Source organism: Varroa jacobsoni, unplaced genomic scaffold (genome assembly GCF_002532875.2).
Source record: "Varroa jacobsoni isolate VJ856 unplaced genomic scaffold, vjacob_1.0 scaffold_304, whole genome shotgun sequence".
Lineage (NCBI taxonomy): Eukaryota > Metazoa > Arthropoda > Arachnida > Mesostigmata > Varroidae > Varroa > Varroa jacobsoni.
This window is the reverse complement of record NW_019213206.1, coordinates 45,224-69,398: the sequence shown is the minus strand read 5'-3', so window position 1 is coordinate 69,398 and position 24,175 is coordinate 45,224. Positions and strand designations below refer to the sequence as shown.

The window sequence follows — 24,175 nt, the reverse complement described above, 5'->3', positions numbered from 1 at the left end:
CTTGTTGTATCTACAACAGTGTGATGATAATATGCGAGTTTAGCAAGTTAACTTCGGTGGGTTTCAAGTATTACTTTGAAGCCTATTAAGTTAGTGCCATCAAAGAGCAAAGATTTGTGTAGGCTTCTTGTAACTAATAACTGAAATATCTTACGTCAGACACTGTGTACGTACGGATAGGGTAAGCAATATGGACGCCAACAATAAATCAATATTTTGATATGTTCTGGATTTGCGTATAAATTCTGTCCGTATTTTGTGTTCATCTTACCAACAATAGGAAACGCACGGCGTAATTAAGTGGCAAGAAAATGCTGACGGCCTACATATATCATGAAAACCTGCTGGGTAAAAGTAAGAATTGCTGTAAAGGTCAAGTAATCTAGCATTTTGCTACAATGAGCGTTTAGACTTCCGTGGCCAGTCGTGTTATCGTATATAAAGACAATGTCAACATTCCGTACCTAACTAATTGTTTCCCTTACAAAAGTGTATGAGCTGCTGGTTAAATTATGGAGCACGCAACGTTCACAATTAACTCTACCTTAGATAGAACAACTATAATGAATGATGATGAGTATTGATATTATCTTTATCTACATAATTCGCATTTGGTTCGTCCTAAATGTATGATCTGAACTCGTTCAGACAGTAGATTCAAGCTGAATATTATTTTCTCTGTTGCTTGATCTACTGTAGTATAAAACGACTCATTTTTCGAGGGTGATAATTACTTCCATTTACGTCGATGAATTGAGCTCGATGTCAGTGATATGATTGATTGTCACCCAGAATCATTTAACTGGCCGGATCTTCAAATCCAACATCGGTAAGACAAGTTCATCACAATTGTCTCAAACCCCAGAGAATACATTGGACAACAGACGATATAGGATGGAATTATGTTATAGTGTGTGCTGTATAAACGAACGCGTTACCGCAAGCACTGCCTACATCGAGGAATATGACGGCACAGCTATAGGGGCATGTTGTCAACGTTGCCCAGTTCAAACAAGATCCCCAAAACCCCCATCTAGTTCAATATGTTTTCATGATTATCTCATTTGACCCCGATGACACAGTTGGTGTAATCGTTATTTTTTTTACCCATGATCCCATTCACTTCCACATTCATCTTTTGTCGACGTAATTTACGCTCGCGTCGAATGCTACGCGTAAATCCCACTATACTATTGTCCTAACCCTAGCAGAGCTGGTTTTCCCTGAAAGCTTGCCCTCAATGCGTACAAAGGTAAGCATTTTACAGTTGCCGACGTCAAAGCTCGAATAGTGTTACATTAAATTGTGACACTGTTGCGTTGAAGAATTGCCAGTAGCATCGTTAATGGCTGACAGTACCTTTATCGCTGCGGATGCACAACTATTGCTACAACTGCTAGTGCTGATGCTACGCTTCGATGGTGGGGACCCTAGCTAGACCCGCGCTACCTACGACTAACAGCTATTAAACTCTAAACGTTAAAGCAGACACGCGTATTTTTTCCTTCTTCACTCTTGAATGTAAGCCATTTTTAATCCAGCTTATACTTTTTTCGAGTTAAACAGCGCGGAAGAATAACTTTGCAACGGAAAATTAGTTGTTTCTGCTTCAATTACAGAAACTCTTATTTATTTAAGGAACTGAATGCGATTGGGTTGATGGTGCCACAATAGTGGCGTAACAGAAGCCCCTGTTAAGGGGCAAAAAAAGGATATATGTAGTAGCTGGAACTGACCGTTTATTGGATGAAAGGAGAGCAATGCAGTGCTCTCTTAATGACTGCCTACCTAAGCATGAAGACGAATACGTAGTATTTATCATGGAAAGTACGTGTGTTCTATAAAAGGAACCTTACTACAATGTTTCGGTTAATTTTTAAGGCGACCAAAACCTTTTTTCAATACTTCTCATCGTTAGCTTCAAAATGTCTATTATTTAGGAATCTTAGGAAGAATTCGAGAAATATTTAAGAAATTATTGTATTATATTATACGATTGCGTGAAAAGATCGCGCATTCAAACAAGAGCTATTTGCGTGAAAATGTCACGCGCTGCTCATTTAATTACATTAGAAAGTTAGCATATCGTTCGTCATTTTGTCGTATTTTTATCATTTATATTTATATCAACACATTGATCTCCTGCTTTAACATCTTCACGTGTTGAACAGGCATACTTGCTAGCATCATTACGGCTATTTAATTTTTCTTTCTGTGTCAAAATTAGCCAAACGAGATTAGTCTACACTACAATATCTATGTATATGATTGTTTCTTTTAAGTTTGTCGTTACCGTTCAGGCGGTCAACTCATAATGGGCGCAGCGCCTACGGTCTATTGTCAAGGTAAGGGTCGCGTCTCAATCATCTATATCAATATCTTCAATGTGATAAGTAAATACAACACGTCAACGTCGTATCAATTGTAAGCTTAATTACGCAATTGATTTTTATGTAATATAGGTTACGCCATTGCAAGTGTGCAAGGTTAAGGCGGATGGGTGGTCTACAACGGCATAAGTTTTATCAAAAAATAACGCTGTTATATAGCTGTTCTTTTAGCCAACTTCTGCAGATTCGCGCGCGTCCTTTGAACTATACCCAATAACTCTAGTGTTACATAAAATTCGTGGAGTACAAACCAATGATCACTTCAAAGGAACCATCATATTTTTAGAGCGGATTCTGTTGAACTTATTCACTTTAGTGCATTTTGGTCGCTTTATTCAATGCGGGTGTACTACATAGAATTGTGTACTATATTGTTTTAAGCAAAAGTAGAACGTGTGTATACGTGAAGTTCTGAAGTAATTTATATCAGATCGCTTCCATGTACCGATGCTTCGTTTTTAGCAAATCATGCACTAATTTCGTTAAAAATGTCGTCGGTAAACAAAGACCTTTGACACTTCGAGCTGTTACCAAGCGCTCCCGTAGTATAGATCGAAGTAGACTAAGGTTTGAAAGCATCTATTTACTATGAAAGTTCAGCGATTTCTTCAGTAAAAGCATTAGCGTGTCTGACGCAATAACTTTCGTGTATCGAGGGATCTACACGTGTGTACAATCTAACGAAGCACTTCGAAAAAAAAAAGGCAAGCTATTTTTCGATCTGGGATGGAACAAATGGAGATTATAGCTTATAATCCTTTATCCTGGAGATGGAGTTGTCATACGCTTGAACTTTTTATGTAAGTCTTTTTGTATCCAACAATTCAATGTGTTGTCCAACAATCTTCGACTCTACTGTAAAACCGCATTTACGATTAGACCTTGAATCGTGAAAAGTCCTGTCTATACAACTAAACGTTAACATAGACTTAAGGAGAGCTGATGTGCCATTCGGGATGGACTTGTACTATCCGGTGGTTTATTTCAACATAGCCCACGCTAAAATATTCACGTGGTTCAATTAAGGTGTTTCCTCAACTGTATATTGTGTAACTAAATCACAAAGAACTATTTAGCAGATAGTTGATTCAATAGCATAGAGCATATATGAGTGTATGCTGTTGCAAGTATTTGAAGGTAAGTGGACTCGTGGGACTTTACAGCTATCAGAACAGAGTCTAAGACGTCAATGCTTTAGGGTTTCTAATACGCCCCTGTGGCGTCGTAACTTTGCTATAACAACTAGGTGTGTCTTCCATTTTCGATGTGGGACTAGCTCCTTCAAGCGTGACAGAGCCGTTGAAGTCGATCGTAAGGATGTTGGAAGCACTATCAAAAATCTATGTTTTGATAAATGGCTTAAGCAATTCAGATGATACCAGCATAACTGCACAATAAACTATATATACATTATTCAATCGCAATAGATTGACCTGTTTTCTTCCTATGTCAAGCTTAGCCATATGACCTGGGTTTGAGAAGCTAGGTCAATCAAATGATTTTCATTAATTACGCTTGTCGTTCTTAGGCAATCACCCACTACGTCATCTATGTACATGACTGTCCTTTTCGGGTTATGACCACATGAGTAGTTCTTTAAACCAATTACACTGCATTTATAATTCTCACAGCAAGAGCCAGTACCTGACAATTGTGATTGGTATAATGGTCAAGGAACTTTTACCACTGACAACTGGCATAAACTTTCAGGTGCAGTTATTTTTTTATTTCGAGGTCGCCTAAACTCTAATGCGTTTCTCTGACGAAATATGTTATTCCGTAAAATTGCATATAATAAATTTATTTACTTGGGTATCTCGAAATGATGATTAATGTTAATTAAATTTTTACTACTAACGTTACTTAAGACAAACATTTGTTCTACTTCATAAAATTACGAATGAATGTAATGCTTTTAAATGGACAGAATATACGTGACGGCTGGTTTATTTTGCTACTGAATTTTACTTAGCCTCGGTGGCCAGGTGAATTTGATCTCTATGCGGAACTTTTGTCTTTAGATCGTATATGAAAGTTACACACTAAGGCATATTTTTGAGCGGAGTCAGTGTTCATCGGTTACTGCCAAATACGAAACTCAGTTTATAAATTGAAGAACATTTGAATTGCATAACACTGTGGTCTACGTTTTTATAAGGTGGTTAATTTTAGTTTTCGAATGATGTCAATCATGATCGCAATTTTGGAACTCAAAAGCTATTTGGAATCGCTGTTTCTCGCTTCACGGTATAGAAATTTCTATATACTGGCTTCAATGCGAGGAAGCAATTTCTTTAATAGATTGTTTACTCAAGTAGCTCACTGTTCGGTTATCTCAAGGTGATGTACGGCCTTAAATGGATTTAATATGAACGATCCCTGTTTTAGTCCTAGCTCTCTATATGTATACTTTACATTTTTTTTTAGTATAATGAAAAATGGAAGACAAGCGATAGCAACACAAATCTTGCTATTCGCTATTGAAGAGAGACCGACAATGCAAAAGACAGATTATTGGCTATCATAAGGGAATCCGACGGCTTTGGAACTAGGTGAGTTAGAGTAATGATTTTTTTTCACTTCAGGGCGGTGCTATTCCATGGCCTGATGTTTTCCTGGCTAGCGGTGAAAATTTAAGCATGTTTCGCTTGCGAAGGTATGCTCCGGGCTGATTTTGTTAGTTAAAGTTCCACGAAATGTACATGGAATACACCGCATGCACCCCGAATTGTCCTGGAATCATTTCACGGTTTCGCACTTTGAGTATTGTGTTTATAATCCTGAAAAGTATTACATGTGAAGTGCCAGCTTTGGTCGACTGGGCCCTTGAATTTCAAATTTTACTTTCATGAAAGTGCTCTTCTATTGCAGTAATCTAATGCAGTTTGTTCTTCAAGTCTCGACATCTAGTCAATACTCTGGTGATCTTCAGTACTCCAATCTCCATTCTTGAAACGTTTCCCTCATTCACGTACCGCACCGTCGCCTGAGTCACAAAGGTTGCTGAGGCCTTCTTGCCTGACGTCTCCACCAATCGTTGACGAATTAGCGCAACGCTGTGGCCTTTGACGAACAAAAACTTGGGCCCTGAGCGTTAATTTCAGACACTAGAACGTGTTTTTCCTTTCGAACTAATTTCTCTCAGAGTAAACTCAACCAGTTTTTACTCACAGATCTTCACTAGACTGGAGTATTTACCAGTTATTATAATTTTGTCTGCTAGCTGCGCGTAGAGCAAGAGCTATTCAATTTTCAAGTCTGCCGGATTCGTTTGTAATAACCTAATATTTCAGTATCCTATTGCCCAGGGGCCGGAAAAAAGTCATCATGTTTTAAATAATCATCGAGCAGATCCTGACGTCATATCTACATTTTACACCTTTGGTAGCTGGTGTGTTTTCCAGCCATATTGTTTGTTTCATAATATCACATTTTGAAAAGCGTCTGCTTCATTTCTATTTCTGAAAGGTATTAATACCGAGATCTTGACACCGTGCGACAAACTCTCACACCCGTATATGCAAAAATAAAGTTCAAATTAATCGATCGAAAACGGTAGCGCAAATAGAAGTTATTTTGTATGCAAGTTATTTTTTTATGAGATGTTTTTTCTTGCTGTACCTTTCTTTCATGAGGCCAATCATGTGAATTATAGAAAAATACAGGATATTCGGAGTAAGCATATGTCAGATGAGTAAATACTTGATTGATAAATTCATTATCTCATTAAATTGAATTAGTTAATTCGTAATTAAGTAGGCGGGTCTGCTGGGGCTCTATTTCTCTGCCCCCTAAAAGTCCTCGTAACTTGCTGTATATATAAGTTCAATGCAATCTTCGTAGGAAATGCTACCTCGTTAAGAGATTTCTTCCAGTTAGATGATAATGTTTGTGCTGTTTCATTCATAGTATATATTTCGTAAAGCAGGAGTAAAAAAAATTCATTCAACGACCGTTATCATCCACCTAATATTCAATGGCTTTTTCGGAAGGACACGGGCTGAATAGCCTTTAACTGGAGGACGCCTGCGTATTTTTGATAGTGGCAGTAAAGTACGTCGTTGATTCAAACGTGTACCTGCTATCCAGTCTTGCGCAACATCTATAAAAATTGCTTTATTGTTTCAGCTCCCGGCACTGTATCTAACGCTTCCTACCCCTATGGTGTGGCGTACAATTCGTACCTAAAGAAACCGCTGCATTCCAACCACCGGGTTGCTCCACTTTCGACTTCTTTTTCTTCAAGGATACGAAAGATCTACTTATATATTCCCATGATAAAATCTTGAGCTTACCGGCAATTTCTTCGTCGTTGGAATCTGCACAAAGGGAAAGGGCTTGTTGGCAATCGCTATGGCTACAAAATAATATCCACGAAAGGTGACCGTCAGACTAAGAAGTGCTCCCTTTAGGCCGATATTAACTGGCGCTCATAACCGATCAGCAACAGTAGCGCCGCCACTTGTGGTGCGCCGATACTATTTTGGCCCTAAAAAGACTTGATACGGCGACCAGAATTGTCTTTAGGACATATAGCTGATATCTGGCGGATACTTCAGTTTGTTCTGTTTCCTTTAATTCTTGATTTGTATTTTTACATCTTCGTTTAAGGTTCAATCATGTGCTTCCGGATTCTACTGAATAGACGCTCTAAAACTCGCCTTTTCTCGTGAAATAGTGAAGACAAGAAGTAGACTGTAATGTTACGTAATGATTGTTTATAGCAAATACGCAATCATTTTCCGTTATCCGTACACTTCCTTCATTATTGGATTAATTAACGTGGACTAAATGTAACATAATGACCATTAATGGTTAGTGTTGTTAACGTATACACATCACCCCATTAATTTGAAGCTGTAGAGAAATTCACACCAAAAAAACTGAAGAAGTGCCGCTAAACGTAGACGATCAACCCACTGGATAGGTTATAAGAGCATGCTATAGCAACTATATAGATTCCGTCAGGGTATAGATTACTTCAAAATTACGCATCACGTTTAAACAACTATAATAAAAAAGTGGGACCTTTTACTGCGTTGGCTTCCGCAAATAAGGTCGGTTACCTGAATCAGTCAGATACATTTTTTTTTTGATTTATTTGCGTGTGGTGGCTGTTATTTCGTAAACGGACTGATAAACGACCAATAAAAGAAATAACTGCGAATGTAATGTAGAATTACTTTGTGAGTAAACTATAAGCAGAGAGAGATTTGATCGCCTATGCAATACTTCATGTCGTACTAGCACACGAATAGTGATTTTTAATGAGTATCCCCTTCAGTAAATAGCAAATTACATTTCTTTATATTGAAATCCCTTTGTGTTGAACGTTACCGGTAAACTCTGAACCTATGCAGAAGATCTGTTTTCCTAATGAGTCCTACGCTTAACCTTAATTCAAAATTAACCAATAGCCAGAATTGGTTATTCAATAGGCAAAGGTAATGGTTTTCATACAAAAGTGAAATGGAAGGGTTTCTTTGAAGTGATATAGGTAAAGATACAGGTTGGGGAACAACGGATCGAATTCAGGACAGCTTCGTAATATGTCTGTTATAGAATTATAAAATGATGCCGAGCTTGTATAGTCGCCAGTTCATAAAATAGTATTTACGTGACCAATTACACCATAATGACCGCAGTATATTAACCAATAGATATCCTGAATAACCATCTGCATTTTATATGTATCTTTGCAATACCGACAGGTTTTTGTGTAATTCTACATGTAACTCTATACGTTTTTTGCACAAATGTTCATCAACAAGAAGTATATGAACTCTGTAACAGAAGTCACGGCCGCCGTACCTCTTTTGCTTACGCGCACAGTTCGACATTGCACATACGTTGTACAACTGTACAAGCTCGGATTTCTCGAGCAGAAGTTTCATGAAGAAGTGGAAATCCGACATGCCGCCCTTAAAGTTCGTTTAACTTGATCCCCTGTACCAAGGTACGTATGCTGGTCTTATGGTGGGACACCCACTACCGCCGGTGCAGTTTACTCTTGTGGAAGTGTCCCTCTACCGACATAACTGTGTTAAATATGTATAATTTCAAGTGGAACACGACCACCTGTCATACGCGCCTCGGAGCTGTGCTCACCTTCTATACCGCGGCATTTAAAAATGTTTAGTACATAAGTCTTGTTAGTGGTAACAAGTCAGCCAGTTTTCTGGCATCACCCCAAGAAAGAATCATGCACATCTATTATAAAAATAAAAACAACACTATATATATATATATATATAGCCAAAATGGATAGTTATATTTAGATGTTTAACACATTACGCTGATTATTGTGACTTCAACTGGGGGTGATGCTGTTGCGCGGCTGTTTATTCATATGGCCTCTGCACTAAGTATACTTTAGGTATAGCAGAAGCATAGCGGTATATTAAACTATATATATCGCGAAGGAGCAGGCAGGCTCATTTCTATTAATTGGAGTTGGTTATAGCATATTTCAAAGGAATTTGACCTTCCACAGTTAACGCAGCTATCGGTAACGGTGACAGTTTTGCTTCCGAACTATATAGTGTACATCGCTCTGTGCAACATGAGCGAAGCGTTAAATAAGCGACTTCAGTCTGAGAGTTACTCTTTTTTTGTTCATTACAACGTATTAATCTCACGCGCGTTCGTGCTCACAGAAGCTGACTGCCAGCTCCGATGGCTGCAACGGTTTACTCTTGTGACTGCTATGTCCTATCTGCAGCCATTATATCTCCTGGTGTACAGAACCGATTTGTGGAAAATATGTAGTGGTATAAAGTAAGTAATTCATTGTTCTGGATGACCTTACGTATAAAAAAAAAATTGTTTCAGTAAACAAGATTTATCGCTTAGTGAAAAAATGAGCATCTTTCTGTGTGAGCAAATGATGAATGCATATACGATTTCACACGGACAGAATGTATTGTTTGCCTTAGTAACAATTTATCTCCTAAGATTTATTTAGTAATTTAGAGCTGCTGCATTATCGAAACAGCATAAATTCACTCATGTGGCACATGTTATGCCCTAGGCTACTGCAAAGCAAGGCTTTATACCTGCGAAGGTCTGTGCTACTAGTGTTGGGAACTGACCTTAGTCGCCGACCTAGACGTTCACGACAAAATCTCCAGTTAAAAATTGTATTCATTTTGCGTAAATACATGTGTGTTCTGCACAACCGCCAGGGGTTATTGTGGTAATGGTATCCTGCTTAATACGAGGAGAACGGTAGATAACGACAACTTAGTTATTCCTTTGCACAGTAGCTATCTACATCGAAACTAGTAAATAATTTAACTAATAAGAACTGCTCGTGTAGACAGGCTGCCATGAGTGTTGTGCCCTCATTTCTTAACAGCAAATATAAATTCAAAATAACGTCCAGTGCTGGTATATCGTCGATATGGTCACTAAATTGGTGATGGTCTAGTATCTCTTTGTTGCAACGTCTTTTCACGAAGCTTGGACACGTTAAAGTTCCTCACTACTATTGGAGAACCCTCAAAATTCAGCGCAAGGTAATTCGGTCTTTTCTCCGTTGGTATATGCGAGTGCAATGTCCACCAATGGAAGCGACGGTAAGGGAAATTTCAAGTCGGTTTGATACTCCTGCCATTTGTCCAAGTGTGAGAACGTATTAAGGAAAAACTATTGTTTTAAATATGTTTTGACGTTGCCAGCAAACGTTCGACGTCTTCCAATTGAGTGTCGTCTATCTTAGCATGCACCAGCTAAAACTCGAATAGGTTGTTTTGTGTATCTAGAGTTTTCAGGCGAACTGGAGGTACTCTGTAACATAGTGAAGGGAATCACGTTCAACTATCCGCCGGAAATAGGCGACCACTCGGTTAACAATAAGATAATGTGCGAACGAAGGAGGTACTGTGTTTTCATGATGTATGTACCTGTGCATGATATATTATGTGCTTACTAAGACTCAGCATTACAAATTGAAAAAAATCGACTACGAATTTTCATAGCAATATATTTATTCAGCAGTTGTTTATTAACTGAGAGGTTGTATGGGAAATTATTCTAATCTGGATTTTTGAGCTGTCGAAGGCTTTAGAACAATAGTGGCCTGTTAGTAGCGAGGCGAAATGCGTATCAGCACTACGACTATAAGATAAATTGAAGGAAACACCCATCTTGATGGTATCATCACGTCTACAGACTGCGCTGCCTTAATAACAATATACAAATTTTGCCGGTAAATATTTAGAATCTAAGTCTCATTTTCACAAAAGTGAAAGTTATTGTGGCGATATTAATCATTAAGGACTTCCATAGTTGTTTCATAAATATGACGAAGTGTCCATATTATAGCAGCTATGTAAACTGAAGCTTGGCTCAAGATGCTGAGCAAGTGCTAACAACGTTTGTTTTAAAGAATCTACTTGATAAATCCTTTTAGTTACTGACTGTTCATGGAAACAGCGTAAGGTAGCAAAATGTCAACTATTTTAAACGCCAGTGTACCTTAATGACAAAGTATATGCAGTAGACGTTCCACCTCGCAACTGGGCATTGCTTCTGAAGTTATTTTAATCATTCATCATTCACTGAACGGACGTGACCATAATTGGAATGTATGTCTGAATGTATATCTGCAGTAAAAGGTAAATTATATGAGATCCTAGGAAGATAACCTTTCGAGGCATACGACGGTAAAAATGAAAAGCGGAATGAGCAACAAAATTATTGATGCTATGCATCGGCTATCGTACCACTCCATGTATACTGGGTTGTAGAAAAAGTACTGGCTATTTTGAAGCCAAAGCTGAAACAAGTGTTTTAACATATGTTATAATAACGTTACTAAATTTTTTTCGAGATTTTCGCGCAAAAAATTGTAACAAATGATCTTTGCATCCATCCATCTATTGAAATTGAATTAATACCATTAAAGGAGTTCTGCAGAATGCGAAACAAATGACAGATAGTGTTATAGTGCATGATCTATGTCCTTCAGAAGATGCACTAGAATTCCTCATTGAAGTTCTTTCTATTTTCGCCAGATAGTTATGTATGTAGTCTGGCACTGTCATTATGGAGAACGAATCCTCCTCATCCGTAGTCAACCGCTTTAGAAATGGCTTGGTGTCGTTGCATTCTTGTAGAATTTGGCAGATTTATTATAACCGGGCATATTCTTTTGCGTGATTTCGTGCGGCATCCAAGTTTCGAGTTCTTTTTGTAACTAGCTTTCTTCGAACCGCTTAATCGTCGATGTTCAGTTCCTTAGCGATACCATGGCTACTTACGGGTTGGTCTTGCTAACTTGCGCATTCATTCCATCAACTTCTTCAGTAATTCGTTGAAAGCTATAAGAAGCATCTTTCACGTGTAAATTTCTAGGACGAAACTGATAGAACCATTTTTAAGCCGTTTCTTCCGATAACGTATCCTTGTCATAAATGGTACAATATTTTTTGCGCCTGGGCAGCACCAGTGCTTTTATCGTAATAAAATTATAAAATGTCGTAAACGTTTACTATAATTTTACTTATCTCCAAGGCACCTTATTTTGGGATTTCAACAGTGCTAGCACATCTACGACTGCCAAATCCCAGCTTTCAGATAACAACGACGCTGGCCGCATATTGCCCGACCCACCCAGAGCCAGCGGGGAATCGTAGACTTCTGGTTGTGCACTTCAGTTGGAAAATCGTTATCATCAACCTTCGCCACAAAAGCGATTGTTACAAAGGCCAATGTTTATAGCGATATAGTACACAACACGACAAATAGGTTCCATATTCCAGGACCCTCTTTTTACAGTCTTGCACAAACGTTAACAATAGCCGGGCCTGTATATGTCGCAACGCTGCATAGGCAGTTCCCGAGACTTCGTACAAAAGGATTCGTCGATACAGCAGTTCAGGACGTACTTGCGAATCTTAACGTCTCAGGTGCTTGCCTAGTGCAACAGTTGGACCTTCCTTACGATACTGTTTGCTGTTTGCTACACTAATACCTCGGCAATCGGCGCCATGGAATTCAGATAATTTAGGATTTCAACCTAACGGCCACGCGAGACGTCGTATTTTTGTTACAAGGACCACAGGAAGGCTGCAACGCGATTTTGTATCGAAAATCGTGTCCTTAGTTGTTCCGCACATCCACCCAACTGGGTTGATGAGACTGCTGTACCCTGGCATATTAGAGCTTTCATGGCATTCACAGACGACTATATTATGTAGCGAAAGTAACTTTACAGCGCGAACTCTGCGCAAGCCCTGTCATCAAATTGTTTTTTAAACAATTCTCATTACAGAGATACGTTAAATAACTTTGAAATCAAAATAGATAATTTGGACTCAGGCGGTATTTTATGCTAACACGATATTCATTCGAAGTGCTGCAGTTATTAAAGGAGAAGCGCGGTGAACGCATAATTTATTGGACTTAAGGCAGGTTTTTTTTTTACAGATAAGGTAAATTTTTTCACAGAATTTTTTCTAAGGTAAAGTCCATTCGATCACATTTACAATTAAGGAATGTGGCCAACATTAAATTCGGCAACGAAGCCAGAGTTAAATAAAAAATTATCAAAGAGAATCTTTTAAACCACCAAAGTAAATTTGGTTGGTGAAGAAAGCGGTTGGTGTAATATTTGATGTATAATGGCATTGTTATTTATGTTATAATTTTGATATTGTACAAATTCAACAAACTGCCACTATATATAAAAAAACAAATATATATATAAACCGAGAATTGCTGCTTGAAATCTCGCCAACGACACAGCCATTGTAAACAAGAGTAATTATTTTTTTATGATATATATAATATCCTCACTGGAATAGAATGCCTTGTCCTCTCGTATAGTAGATATTTTTATTATTCATATGTGCTTTGGGCACCTTCTACCATGCGCCTATATAAATCTCTATAACGTTGTAGAACTCACATTTAATGATGGTTCCTTGATTAGTTTTTTGAGCGATAAATCACTATTATTTGTTATTTCAAGCTTATGACGCGACAGAGAACATCCAAACGACATCTGAACCTCAATTACCTGCATAAACTTACCATTTAAAAAATAATGAGGAAGACGACAATGAATCTGAGGTGGTTACTACCCTTCATCCTCAGCTATATAATCAATTTTAGTATTTCAGTATTCCACTTTAAGTTCCTAGAGAGGAAACGTATTCAGTGCCAATACTTCAGATCAAGTGGAGACTCACAAATTAACTATGAGACAAGAGTTCATGACGTTGTCGAACTTATGCCTTTATAATGCCATTAGAAAAGATCCGCAATGCAGAAGTGGAGTGCTAACACAATGAATGTCATGGCTGGTCGCCACACAGCTCATGACTCATAGAGGCTCGAATCAATATTAGTTCAGATCGTGGCGGCCTATCATTCCTTTTCGAACGAATGGTTGTTTACATTTGTCCTTCTTACGGTTTGCGAATCTACTTTGACTTCCTCTGGGACGTAGCAGTCTCTTTGCTAAAATCATTCTTATTATCTATTAGCTCACCGACAAGCCAGTAAATTGATTTTTTCTTATTGACTATTATTTTGTGGCTGAAGGTTTCCATAGGTAGATTTTTTTGTTCTTCGATGTGTCCGGTTTGTCATAACCTATTAGACCCATAAAGCACATGTGAATTTGGAACCTTAGCCGAATTGTTTTATTTTAACATACTTCAGCGGAGAGAGTCAAATGGTTTAGACATTGAAAATAATATACATTTTAGAGAAAAAAACAGGCTTTTTTAGTAAAAGATTTGCCTTGAGTACATTTACATAATGATATGTAAATGTACTCATTATGCCAATTATTGTGGGACACTATGTAGTAGGCGAAACGCTAGGGTGAGCGTACATCTGGCTACGAACTCGTCTAGTGTATCATTAGTTCTATTGAAATGGCTCCACGGGTACCAATACGTTTGAAAAGTTTCTTCAAGAAACTTATTTCTTCAAGAAACTTCTTATTTCTGCTTACGTACTAACTAATAGACTAAAAACGATTTACTAGAGCATCGGACAAGGAGAGCCTTTCCAAGGGGCATCCTTTCATGGATAAAAGACGATTCATGATTAAAAACGATCGATTAGGCACAGGTGGTGCTCAGGACACTAAGCTCGTTTTATAGCACAGGGACCTTATGATGCGACTGGCCGCTGTCTTCACTGGCTACGTTATATCAACGACACGGCCGTTTTGCATAACGTTACATGACATAACGTTCGGGAATCGCTTCCTTAATTTTATTGGTTTGGAGCTATTAATCTGAGCGGCAAACAAAGGCTGCCTGTCAATCGGAATTATTAATGCAGGAGCTTATGATAGCATCCGCACTGCGTTGTCCGTGTGTAACATAACAAATACCTACATGAACAATGCCCTATGGAAAACAAGAGAGAGTCTTTATCAGTGGAACTATATTCAGCACGTTATAATCGAAACTGTTGTCAGTGTCCCAAGTACAAACAAATCTATAGATTATACATTGCTGGAGAGTTTAGGGGGAAATGTACAAACATACTCGCTACTTTCTGAAGCCAATTTGACTCGAGCGAAGTTATCCATGGCTCGATTGTTCCTGCTTAATAATAATAATTTATGATCGAATGTGCTGCATTTGTCTGTGATGCATCTCTACTGTATGACAACTATTATGCGGGCAGTTCCGTTTGGGAACAACGTTGGCCATGTGGGAGAGTAATGACGATGATACAATGCTGACAAACATATATGAGCTTACCAGACTGTTTTGAGGGCAAGCCGCCAACTTGCCATCAATAGCATTTCATTTGCTTTATGTCCGAAACACATAGTCCCGTAGCGTGTCAAGAATAGTCAATAGAAGATGTTCATAGAATGCAATTTGGTTAATCCGTTTTGAAAAATGTAGGCCAGCTTATATTGTTAGAGTTTTACATACGCTGACAAAAGTGCAGAGAAATACTCAGGCGACCCAAATAGGCTGAACCTGGACTCCGATAGCATGCATCTTTACAAGCAACGTTTAGCCCGGTAGGAACAACTAGAATGCCTCCTGGCCCTATAACCCGACCGTTTTTTGCACGTTGACGTTTTATGCATTATAGTCGTTTGGACCTGTCGTTACGTTAGGTTAGGTTTTTGCCCGCCCCGGTTCTTTTACTTCTACTCTGATCATCTCGCCTGGTGACGTTACAGACTCGTATTCTCCTATACCAGATCGTGCTGATTCGTGCTAACGAGAGAAAATGCAGATGATCATTTCGTGCTGTTCAATTGAGAGGTTTGACTTAAATTTAATCACCACGTCAACAGATGAGGGGAATTTATGCTAGTCTTCCTTTGCTTTCCAGCGATGCCACAGTCCCGATTGGTGAAGCCGTCCAGGAGGCGCTCAAATATATCGAGAAAATTATTTGTAACGACATCACTCAAGTGCTTGACGACTTATACAAAAGGTAACGGATACCGAAATGACTTTCTATTGCTAATAGTCAAATAGAAAGTGACTTAATCCGAGTACAACGAGTATTGAATTAATGCGGCGACATCAAAGCAGCGAGCGAGAGAGCGAGCATGACAGACATAAGTTCATCTTCTTCTTGTTTGTTATTCTATAAAATGACAAATCTTGCGTCTAAACCATTCACAAAGTATTTAAACACAACAGAAGTCTACTCGTTATTGCAGACGTACTAGGAGCGTGTACCATGCTATGGCATATGCGCACGTGATGTTTTTGCGAGCGGGCCTAACCCTACATAAGGTAAGTGAACCCTAATTTGCATGTGTCCGGATAGTCTTCACGCAAGTACGTAAGTTCTGTTTTTAATACATCATTATAATATTCTTCACTACAGTTTTATTCGGTGCTAATTAGAACCTGTAGGCATTGCTTAATTTTCATTTATTGCGTGTTTAAAAATACTCGACGCTCACCATGTCACCAGACTATGTCAGAACGGTATTTTCCTTGTAATAATACGGGGGTAGTTCTATTTATTCTGTAATAGTTTATTACGTAAAGCTTGCAATACTTACCTACCTGTGTCATTGCTGTCGAGTTACAGGAGGATATAGAGAAGGCGGTAGCAGCGTTGATTGAGACATCCACTTTTTGTCATGGCCGTCGTAAACAGTCGTCAATGGTGTACCGGATCATACTCCGAGAAAATTATAACTCTTACACAACTGAGCAAGTTCGTTTAATCTGAAAACCATCGTAATAACTGTATCTCTGCTTTGACGGTAGTCGGCGCTTTTGAGCTCAACGATAAATCTGTTGAGAAGAAAAGATTACATATGAGAAAAGTCAAATAAGATTTAACATAGATGTACGATATGATGTCAAATAATCGTTATATATTAAAAACAAAAACTGAACTTACTTATTTTTTATAAGTTCAGTTGAATTGAATAAAATTCAGTTCAACTACTCAGTAATACGGCCGCCGTCTGTCTGGTTTAGATATTAAAACGAAGGAAACTAATTTGGAAATGCGGTAAACATATCACTCCACACAGGTAGTCTATATTAAATGACTAAGTAACAAAAATATAAGTGCGCCTCAGGCCAAAAAATTTAGAGAAACCACTGCGAAGGACACCCCTTTTAAAATTGCAGGTACATGCCGAATTGTGTTACGGTACCACCCTTCTCGCTGAGTCGATCTTAACGATGCTGCAGGACCCTTCATTTCTATCGGTTGTTCATGGCGCTTTTAAATTTCGTTCCTGCTATCGTGCGTTCAAGTGGGTAGCTCAATAACGTACAGATGCCTCACTGTTGTACGCTTTTAAATCGAATATTTATTATAATATTATCTGCACCAATAATTAACAAATACTTCTTATAACTTGAGTCAAGGACGGAGGAGAAATTTTGTGTTGACGATAACTACTCTCGAATTCGCTATCTATGGCCACAGAGAACGGAAAGCGCAAGGAACGCATTGGACCTCTGATTAACTCTGACAAAACGTAGATCACTTCAACTACCAATTTTCATTCAAAAGCCAAAATGCTTTAACTTGATCGTACTCTGCATGAGAAAGGCGGTAGGATTAGAAACGACACTTAAATTAATCTCTATACGTTGCTAGATCCACAAAATGCGGCGTTCAGCATTTTCTACGCTGCAGCGTAACCAGCCCTGGTTCCACAACAACATCTTTTGCCGTTTATTATATATAATAGTAATGTATAAGTGTACTCTTGGAACGGTGCTCGGCCCGAGGCTGTTTACTTTACGAATGAGAGGTAAATAGATTAAAACTGTCGGTGATTCTTAAAAGATTTGTCAACGATGATGCGATTTGAAGAGAGGGTCGTTTAACTGACATTCACAATCATCGCTAATACAGCAGTTTTTGAGCCGTTCGCGGCAACGGTATGTTCCAGTGGGCATTAGTTGCTCACTGTGTAATTCCAGACTACTCAGCCAGCCCGCGCAGGTTCAAAAACAAACAAGACGCCAAGTTGAAAGCAAATTGACGCTTTTCTTTTATTTTGAATACAACTTACTTGCTCTCCATTTCGCGTGCGAATTCAGTGGACGCAACCTACCCATATCAACTACAAAATTCGCTAACCATCTTTATTTATGAGCCTCTATTATTTCTAGCCTATGTCCTATCTGAGTATCGCCCACACTATAAGCTCACACCCGATAGTCCCTGACTCATGTTGAATTTCAACATAGCGTCGCTCCCGATACGGCCTTTGTCACCATTTCTTAGCATCGACTTTAGTTTTGGTGGCTTTATATAGCTGCGGTTAGTTATTGCGTAATTAGTCAAACCTCCACAAAGTTCCTTCAAAAATTCTTATGTTTAGGCCGAATTTCGATTACCTGATTGTCAGTAACCACGTAATTGATTATTGCGGCAGATATTTTCAAAGTGTTGCATTCGTTAGTAAATTTAGATTTTATCCACAATCACGACTTTGATATGGTTACCCTCCTGTTGTGCGTTAATCAGAGATTTCTATATTGAACACTATTTTCTTTCTGCTTTTTATTGCTTGCCAGACAGCCTTTTAATGTGGCGCTAACCTGGTTTGCGTCACTGCACAACTATATATGAATACTTTCTCGCCTGCCTTACAGCATACAAAAGCGCTTGTGATGAATTGGTAACCACTGCTTTTCAGCTTCTACAGAGAATATCATCATAGAAACATTAGCGCGTTGTCATCCATTGGCAACACTGGCCGGCGTATATTACGTGTATAATAAAAACTACGGAAGCCCCTGAAATCTATTAAAAGTATATTCTATTCTGCGATCTATCGAACGACCTACTGTTCTAGCGTGCACATACCTATTTATACTAAAACACCTATTTATTTTATTTATCATCTCACTGATCCTCTTTCTAATTTTCTAACCAAGTTAAATTTTTTAGGGAATGCATAGCTATTCTGAAAGAACGCAGCTGGGGCGAGAATGAACAAAAGATTCACTTTGAAAGCGGCGTTATGCTTGGTGTTGGAGTTTACAATCTCGTAAGTAGCGCAAGCATAAAGCTCAGGCTCTATTTATTTTTTGGGACTGACTTTTAGGCGGATTTGTTTATGAATTTTTCCAAGTGCTTATTTCATTGTAATTTTATCCTGCTCGACAATACTGGCGTAGGCCTTGACAAACTATCTTGCTGTCTATTTTGACACGTTTTTTGGTCTCATTTAGATGATAGCGTATGCTTTTATGCATTATAAAACATTGTAAATTGTCATAGGAAATTCTTCTATGGATCTACTTCATCGATCTCTAGTTTACTCTGCGAAGCATCTTAGCCTTCCTAACTCCTAACTTCAACCTTGAAACTCTCAAATAATTTCCGTCTTCATAGAACATATTTGAAATTGATATTAGTATAGTATAATTATTTTAGCCTACCCAATATATTGAAAGCTATTCTATTATTGAAAGTTAGACGACTTTGCCCCACCTTGCCGTTTGTTAGACATATGTCTAAAGAATCTGATTACGGAGTTTTTACCATAGTATAATTCCTGTTTACTTTCCTTAGACTTGAACTTCCCGCAAGTTGATAGATCTGACAGAATCTTCTCTAACTTTTTTTTTTTAATAAAATCACATGTATGTCCACCTTTCAGCTCGCAGCGTATATCAAATATCGGGGTTAAATGGACACCATCTATCGTACTCGGGACTTTGATTCCATCGCGTTCATTACACAGATTAATTAAATAAATGCATTATTCAAGAAAAAGTACACACTTGTTTATTAATAGGCCTATTGTTTATTGTTCTTTTCAGATCATAGCTTCGCTGCCCCAAAAGGTACTTAACTTACTTGAGTTCATAGGTTTTCATGGGGATGAAGCTACTGGCGAACGATTGTTAATGGAACAGGTAGAATCATTTGAAGGCTTCATGGCTGTGCTGAGCTGTTGCGCGCTCCTCATTTACCAGACTTATCTCTACTACATTTTCGGTAATTTTTTACTTTTCTCAGTAGTTTTTTTGTAATTGTCATTAAATGATCTGGATAGTGTTCTTTTGTATTCTACATTGATTGTGGCTTAATTCAAGGTTGCACAGACTATACCTGCATGCTGCGCTTAGCCTTATTTTCAATCGTTCTACTCAAGTCAATACTATGTGGAGCATGTTAGTGTTTTCGACTACAATTTTGGCAAATCGACCTTTACAACTCTTTTATCCTAGCTAACAATCTCATTTTATGTTTTCTGATCCTTCCGCAGGAAATGGAGACGCGGATTTTGAGCTTATCCATAAAACTGTCGAAAAACTAACGACTAGGTTTCCTCAGGCCGCGCTAGGCTTATACTTTGAGGGCCGCCTGCACCAGATCAATGGCCGAATAGAAAGTGCTATAGAAAAGTTCGAGCTTGCCAATAAGGTCATGGATGATTACATTCCGTTTGATGCTTTCTTCAACTGGGACCATACCTACCTATACGCGTGAGTGTTGCACATAGATCAGACCTAGATCAAAATCACCCTAGAAAAGGGTTGCGTTCATCAGTAGAATCGATACATACGTCCTGCAAAATATGGATAATGCAACATTCACGATTTCCGAGAAAAAAAACCGTTTGTTAGGGTGCACTTCAAAGACAATACGCATGACAGTGTGAATTGACCGAAGTCGAAACAGCTGAGTCACTTTGTCGACAATGTCGGAATGATTGTTTTGCTGAGCTCTCTACTCTTGTAGTTTACATTAATGGATAATTTGGCTGTCCTTCATCGCAGATTCGCTGGTCGGTGGAATGAGGCCGATGCCACCGTAGCGGCCTTACAAGAAAAATGCAGCTGGTCAAATGCAACTGCCATATATGTTCGCGCAGCATGCACCTATATGAGGGGCGTATGTATACTACACTACATAATGCACACTAGTTGAGGACTAGTTTAGAGTAACACAAGCTGTGCTTTGTTTAACTTTAGGCAACATACGGCTAATTTTAGCTTCGCTTGCTGCGGGCAATTCCTTGCGTGAATCCCCTATCGCCTATGTTTTGACCTATACGTGCGAGACAACTACCCAGTTCTCCTCGCCTGGACGCTCCCGAGTCCAACGAGGCTTTCGTAACCTGCGAATTAAGTAGACGCCAAACATGCTCGATAACCGTTTCTGAACCGGTTCACGAGATTTGAATACAGTAATAATAATAATAAAAAGCTATCATATTTAAGGTGGCTAGTGACTAGTTGATGAAATCATGCTTTTCTAATAGCCACTCTCGAAATTGCCTACTACTCCATCGCGTCGTTAACAGACAATGCTCTTGAGCTCCCCAGCAGAATAAGTTAAACGTTCGATAATTTTCTGCTCAGCCTTTCGTCAGTTACGTTGTTATCGTAGATCAAAATTCTTAGGCCTTGCTTTCAAATCGAATCTGCGTGCTAGTAAAATAAATAAATAACCTTTTTTATTATCGAGATTTCTATTCATTTGCGGATTAACAGCTAAGTGAGAGTAACAATCACGTCGTACCAGAGGAAATTTTGGCGACGGTAACGTCGGCCATGTCGGAAGTCCCGTCAAAGTGTAGGATGGTTGCTGGCCGAACTGTTCCTATCGAGGTGTTCTGTTCGATGAGATCACGGACCTTCCTTGAAAGGAATCGTCTCATTTTGCCTCTTTATGTGAGTATCCACTGTATATACACAAATATGTTTGTTTGTTTGTTATAGGAGCGCAGCGAGGATCAGCGTTGCAATTATGCACCGGAGCGATACCAGTGTTTTTCAGGATAACGGATTATTTGCTTGCTTTTGACCATCGAACTTCAGGAGCTCATGTACCTTTGGGGCCACTTCAACATGTTCTCCAAAAACAACGATACCCTTATGAAGGCATACCGTGTGGTTTTGGATGAGGTCACGCGTCTCAAACCGGTTTATGATCACGACGCGACATATCTACCGGACTGGTGTCTAGCCAGGTTCATGCAGGGCGTTCTGCTTCGTTACCTTAAAGAACTAGACAAGGCCGAGGAAATTTTCAAGGAAGTTATTGAACAGTAGGTTGACCAACCTGCTAATTGGCACTTCTTAAAAGTAATCAAAATAAAGAAACACCCGAAACATGCAATCTACAACTCTGTATAGCATGTTCAATTTATTTTACCTTATTAAATTCTGTTTGAAGCGAACATCCAACGTTACCCATTTGAGATCTTTACCTGATATAAGATGCTCAACTAAACGTTAAGTCAAATTTAAAAATACTGTCTATTAACTCGGTAGGGGACCGGTTTTGAAAGAAGAAATCCATTCAGCAGCGTTCTCATCGCTGGAACTTGGCCTACTACTTATTGATCGTGGTCTTCTTGAAGAAGCTAAGGAAAGGATCAAACTTACCAGGGCATACCGTAGTTTCCCGCTAAGCATTCCAGTATCATTCAAGGTTCATTCAGCGTACAAACAGGTCAAAAAGTTGCTCCAAGAACATCCATGGGATCAGAAGGGATCGCTGTAAGATTATTCCTTTCAAATACTAGACGAATGAATAACGTTGAACCAAGACAAACAAAATTTACGAGCCTCCAGATGAATGTGATCTAAACAGGTTCTTTTCTTAGAGAAAAGTGCAAATATTTACAAATAACTCTGCCGAACAATAGAACGGGCGGTCTCTAGTTTTCCGCATGTTTACCAACAGATAATGAAAGTAAAGGACAAAAGTTAAAGCACGTTAAAAGTTCCCGATATCGTACTCGTATTACACACAAATAAACAAAGGATAAAAACGCGTATATTTTTACACAACTCGTTGCTTTCATTAGATGTGACATGAATCCGGAAGCTCCGAGCGAATCCAACGTCAGAGGCAAATGCCTAGGACGTTAACCAAATGACCGCTTTATTTTCGGTGACGATTTAGGTAGGCGTGAATTGAAACTTGTGTCAGTTCGGTCAACTTCCGTTTGCGCTAATACGTATTATGTGCTTTCTTCCCTATGCAAATGACCTGATATTCTATAGCTAAGTGAGAAATATGCCGTTATTTTTTTCAGTACTGATGCTATTTGATAGAAGTGTTTTAACAGAAGAATGAATAAATAAATAAATATGGTTTAGATATTCATTTAACTAATGTGCATTATTTGGGTTGCATTTGTAAAAATGGTACCGATATAGGTTAGGTAGATGGTGCTTCAGACGACGTGTCTGAGGCAGGTTTCGAACCTATTACCCATGTCTCGTACTAATAAACAGTTTTTGTTTCTAAGGGGAAGTCCCTTTTATTATTGAATTCACTTTTTCCTAATGGTTAATCATTGTGTAGTCTGTGTGTGGGCACTACAATACATAATGTATTGGCATTTGCCTTCATTTAGCATTTACTGCATACTTCGATCACCCTCTGGTTACAATGCTGTGTATGTACAGACTAATCAGACAACCTAATCACATCCAAAACATTTCCAACTCAGACGCCACTTCAGAACTACAAAAAGGACTGTCATTTGTAACGTGTTAAAGAAAATGATTGCACACATTTTGTGTTTTGACATAGTGCCCATATGGGACGATCTATCAATTTTATTATAATAACATTTGATTGTACAAGATTTGCAAACCACTTGAAAATATATATATAGGTGAGGTTGCAAAAACAGACAACGTTCAAATTCCTTTTTTCAGCCAAAACTCCTAAGGTATTTACAGACTGTGATTACTTTTCGAACGCACTGATTTATCCTTTAGCCATCATCTTTTTCGTTGATCTTCATTCACCCCGACACTTTGAAGCTCAGGAACTTAAGCTCAAACCATTCAGTTCAAAGTAGTCATCATGAGGCGCGAAGATTGATATACATGTGCTAATACAGAAAATCATTTACGCAACGGGGGATGAAAAAGTAAGCGGATCCCAATTCAATCGATTACTATGAAAGTAGCCCTCGGCAAAGGCTGATACGGTGCTCGCTACATGATGCTTTCCGTTGATTATTGAAGGGAGGCTTCATATGGACATCATATACGATAGTCCATCCGTTGTCCTAGTTATAGATTGTGTTCTAATTGTACAGTTCGACAAAATGGGACACATAATTAGTGCGGCGTTGTTGTTATTATATCTCTGAAGAGAAAAACTTGGACTGGGCATAATATATAATCATTTTGCCTTTTTCTATGTATGTTTAATAGATTAGAAAGAGAAAATACATATGTCACTAAGTAGCTCGTGTTAATGACTTTACGCCATAACATTTATCGATTTGAATCTGGCCGACTGTGTGCAAGTCAGGCTCATGGGTAGCCTACTGCTAATGTGCCTTAAGCAGCATTACCTAGATCTCGTAACTA

General features: G+C 38.6%; 1 protein-coding gene across 5 annotated transcripts in view; it reads left to right on the top strand.

Annotated features, from left to right (window-relative positions):
* Positions 1-22,954, top strand: part of LOC111259193 (tetratricopeptide repeat protein 39A) — a 32,018-nt gene extending 9,064 nt beyond the window's left edge. The window contains exons 1-13 of one of the 5 annotated variants that reach the window (XM_086967786.1): positions 9,931-9,967; positions 10,154-10,286; positions 15,714-15,818; positions 16,051-16,126; positions 16,431-16,559; positions 16,985-17,112; positions 18,768-18,867; positions 19,646-19,823; positions 20,095-20,314; positions 20,609-20,723; positions 21,326-21,505; positions 21,653-21,882; positions 22,109-22,954. In XM_086967786.1, coding sequence (XP_086823912.1) covers positions 9,946-9,967; positions 10,154-10,286; positions 15,714-15,818; positions 16,051-16,126; positions 16,431-16,559; positions 16,985-17,112; positions 18,768-18,867; positions 19,646-19,823; positions 20,095-20,314; positions 20,609-20,723; positions 21,326-21,505; positions 21,653-21,882; positions 22,109-22,340 — 1,848 coding nt within the window. In that variant the 5' untranslated portion in view covers positions 9,931-9,945 and the 3' untranslated portion in view covers positions 22,341-22,954. Of the gene's footprint in view, positions 1-9,930; positions 9,968-10,153; positions 10,287-10,973; positions 11,009-15,349; positions 15,394-15,713; positions 15,819-16,050; positions 16,127-16,430; positions 16,560-16,984; positions 17,113-18,767; positions 18,868-19,645; positions 19,824-20,094; positions 20,315-20,608; positions 20,724-21,325; positions 21,506-21,652; positions 21,883-22,108 lie in introns of those variants that run through there. The other 4 variants (XM_086967785.1, XM_086967788.1, XM_086967787.1 and 1 more) reach the window with 4 other exon arrangements.
* The last annotated feature ends 1,221 nt before the right edge of the window (positions 22,955-24,175 follow it).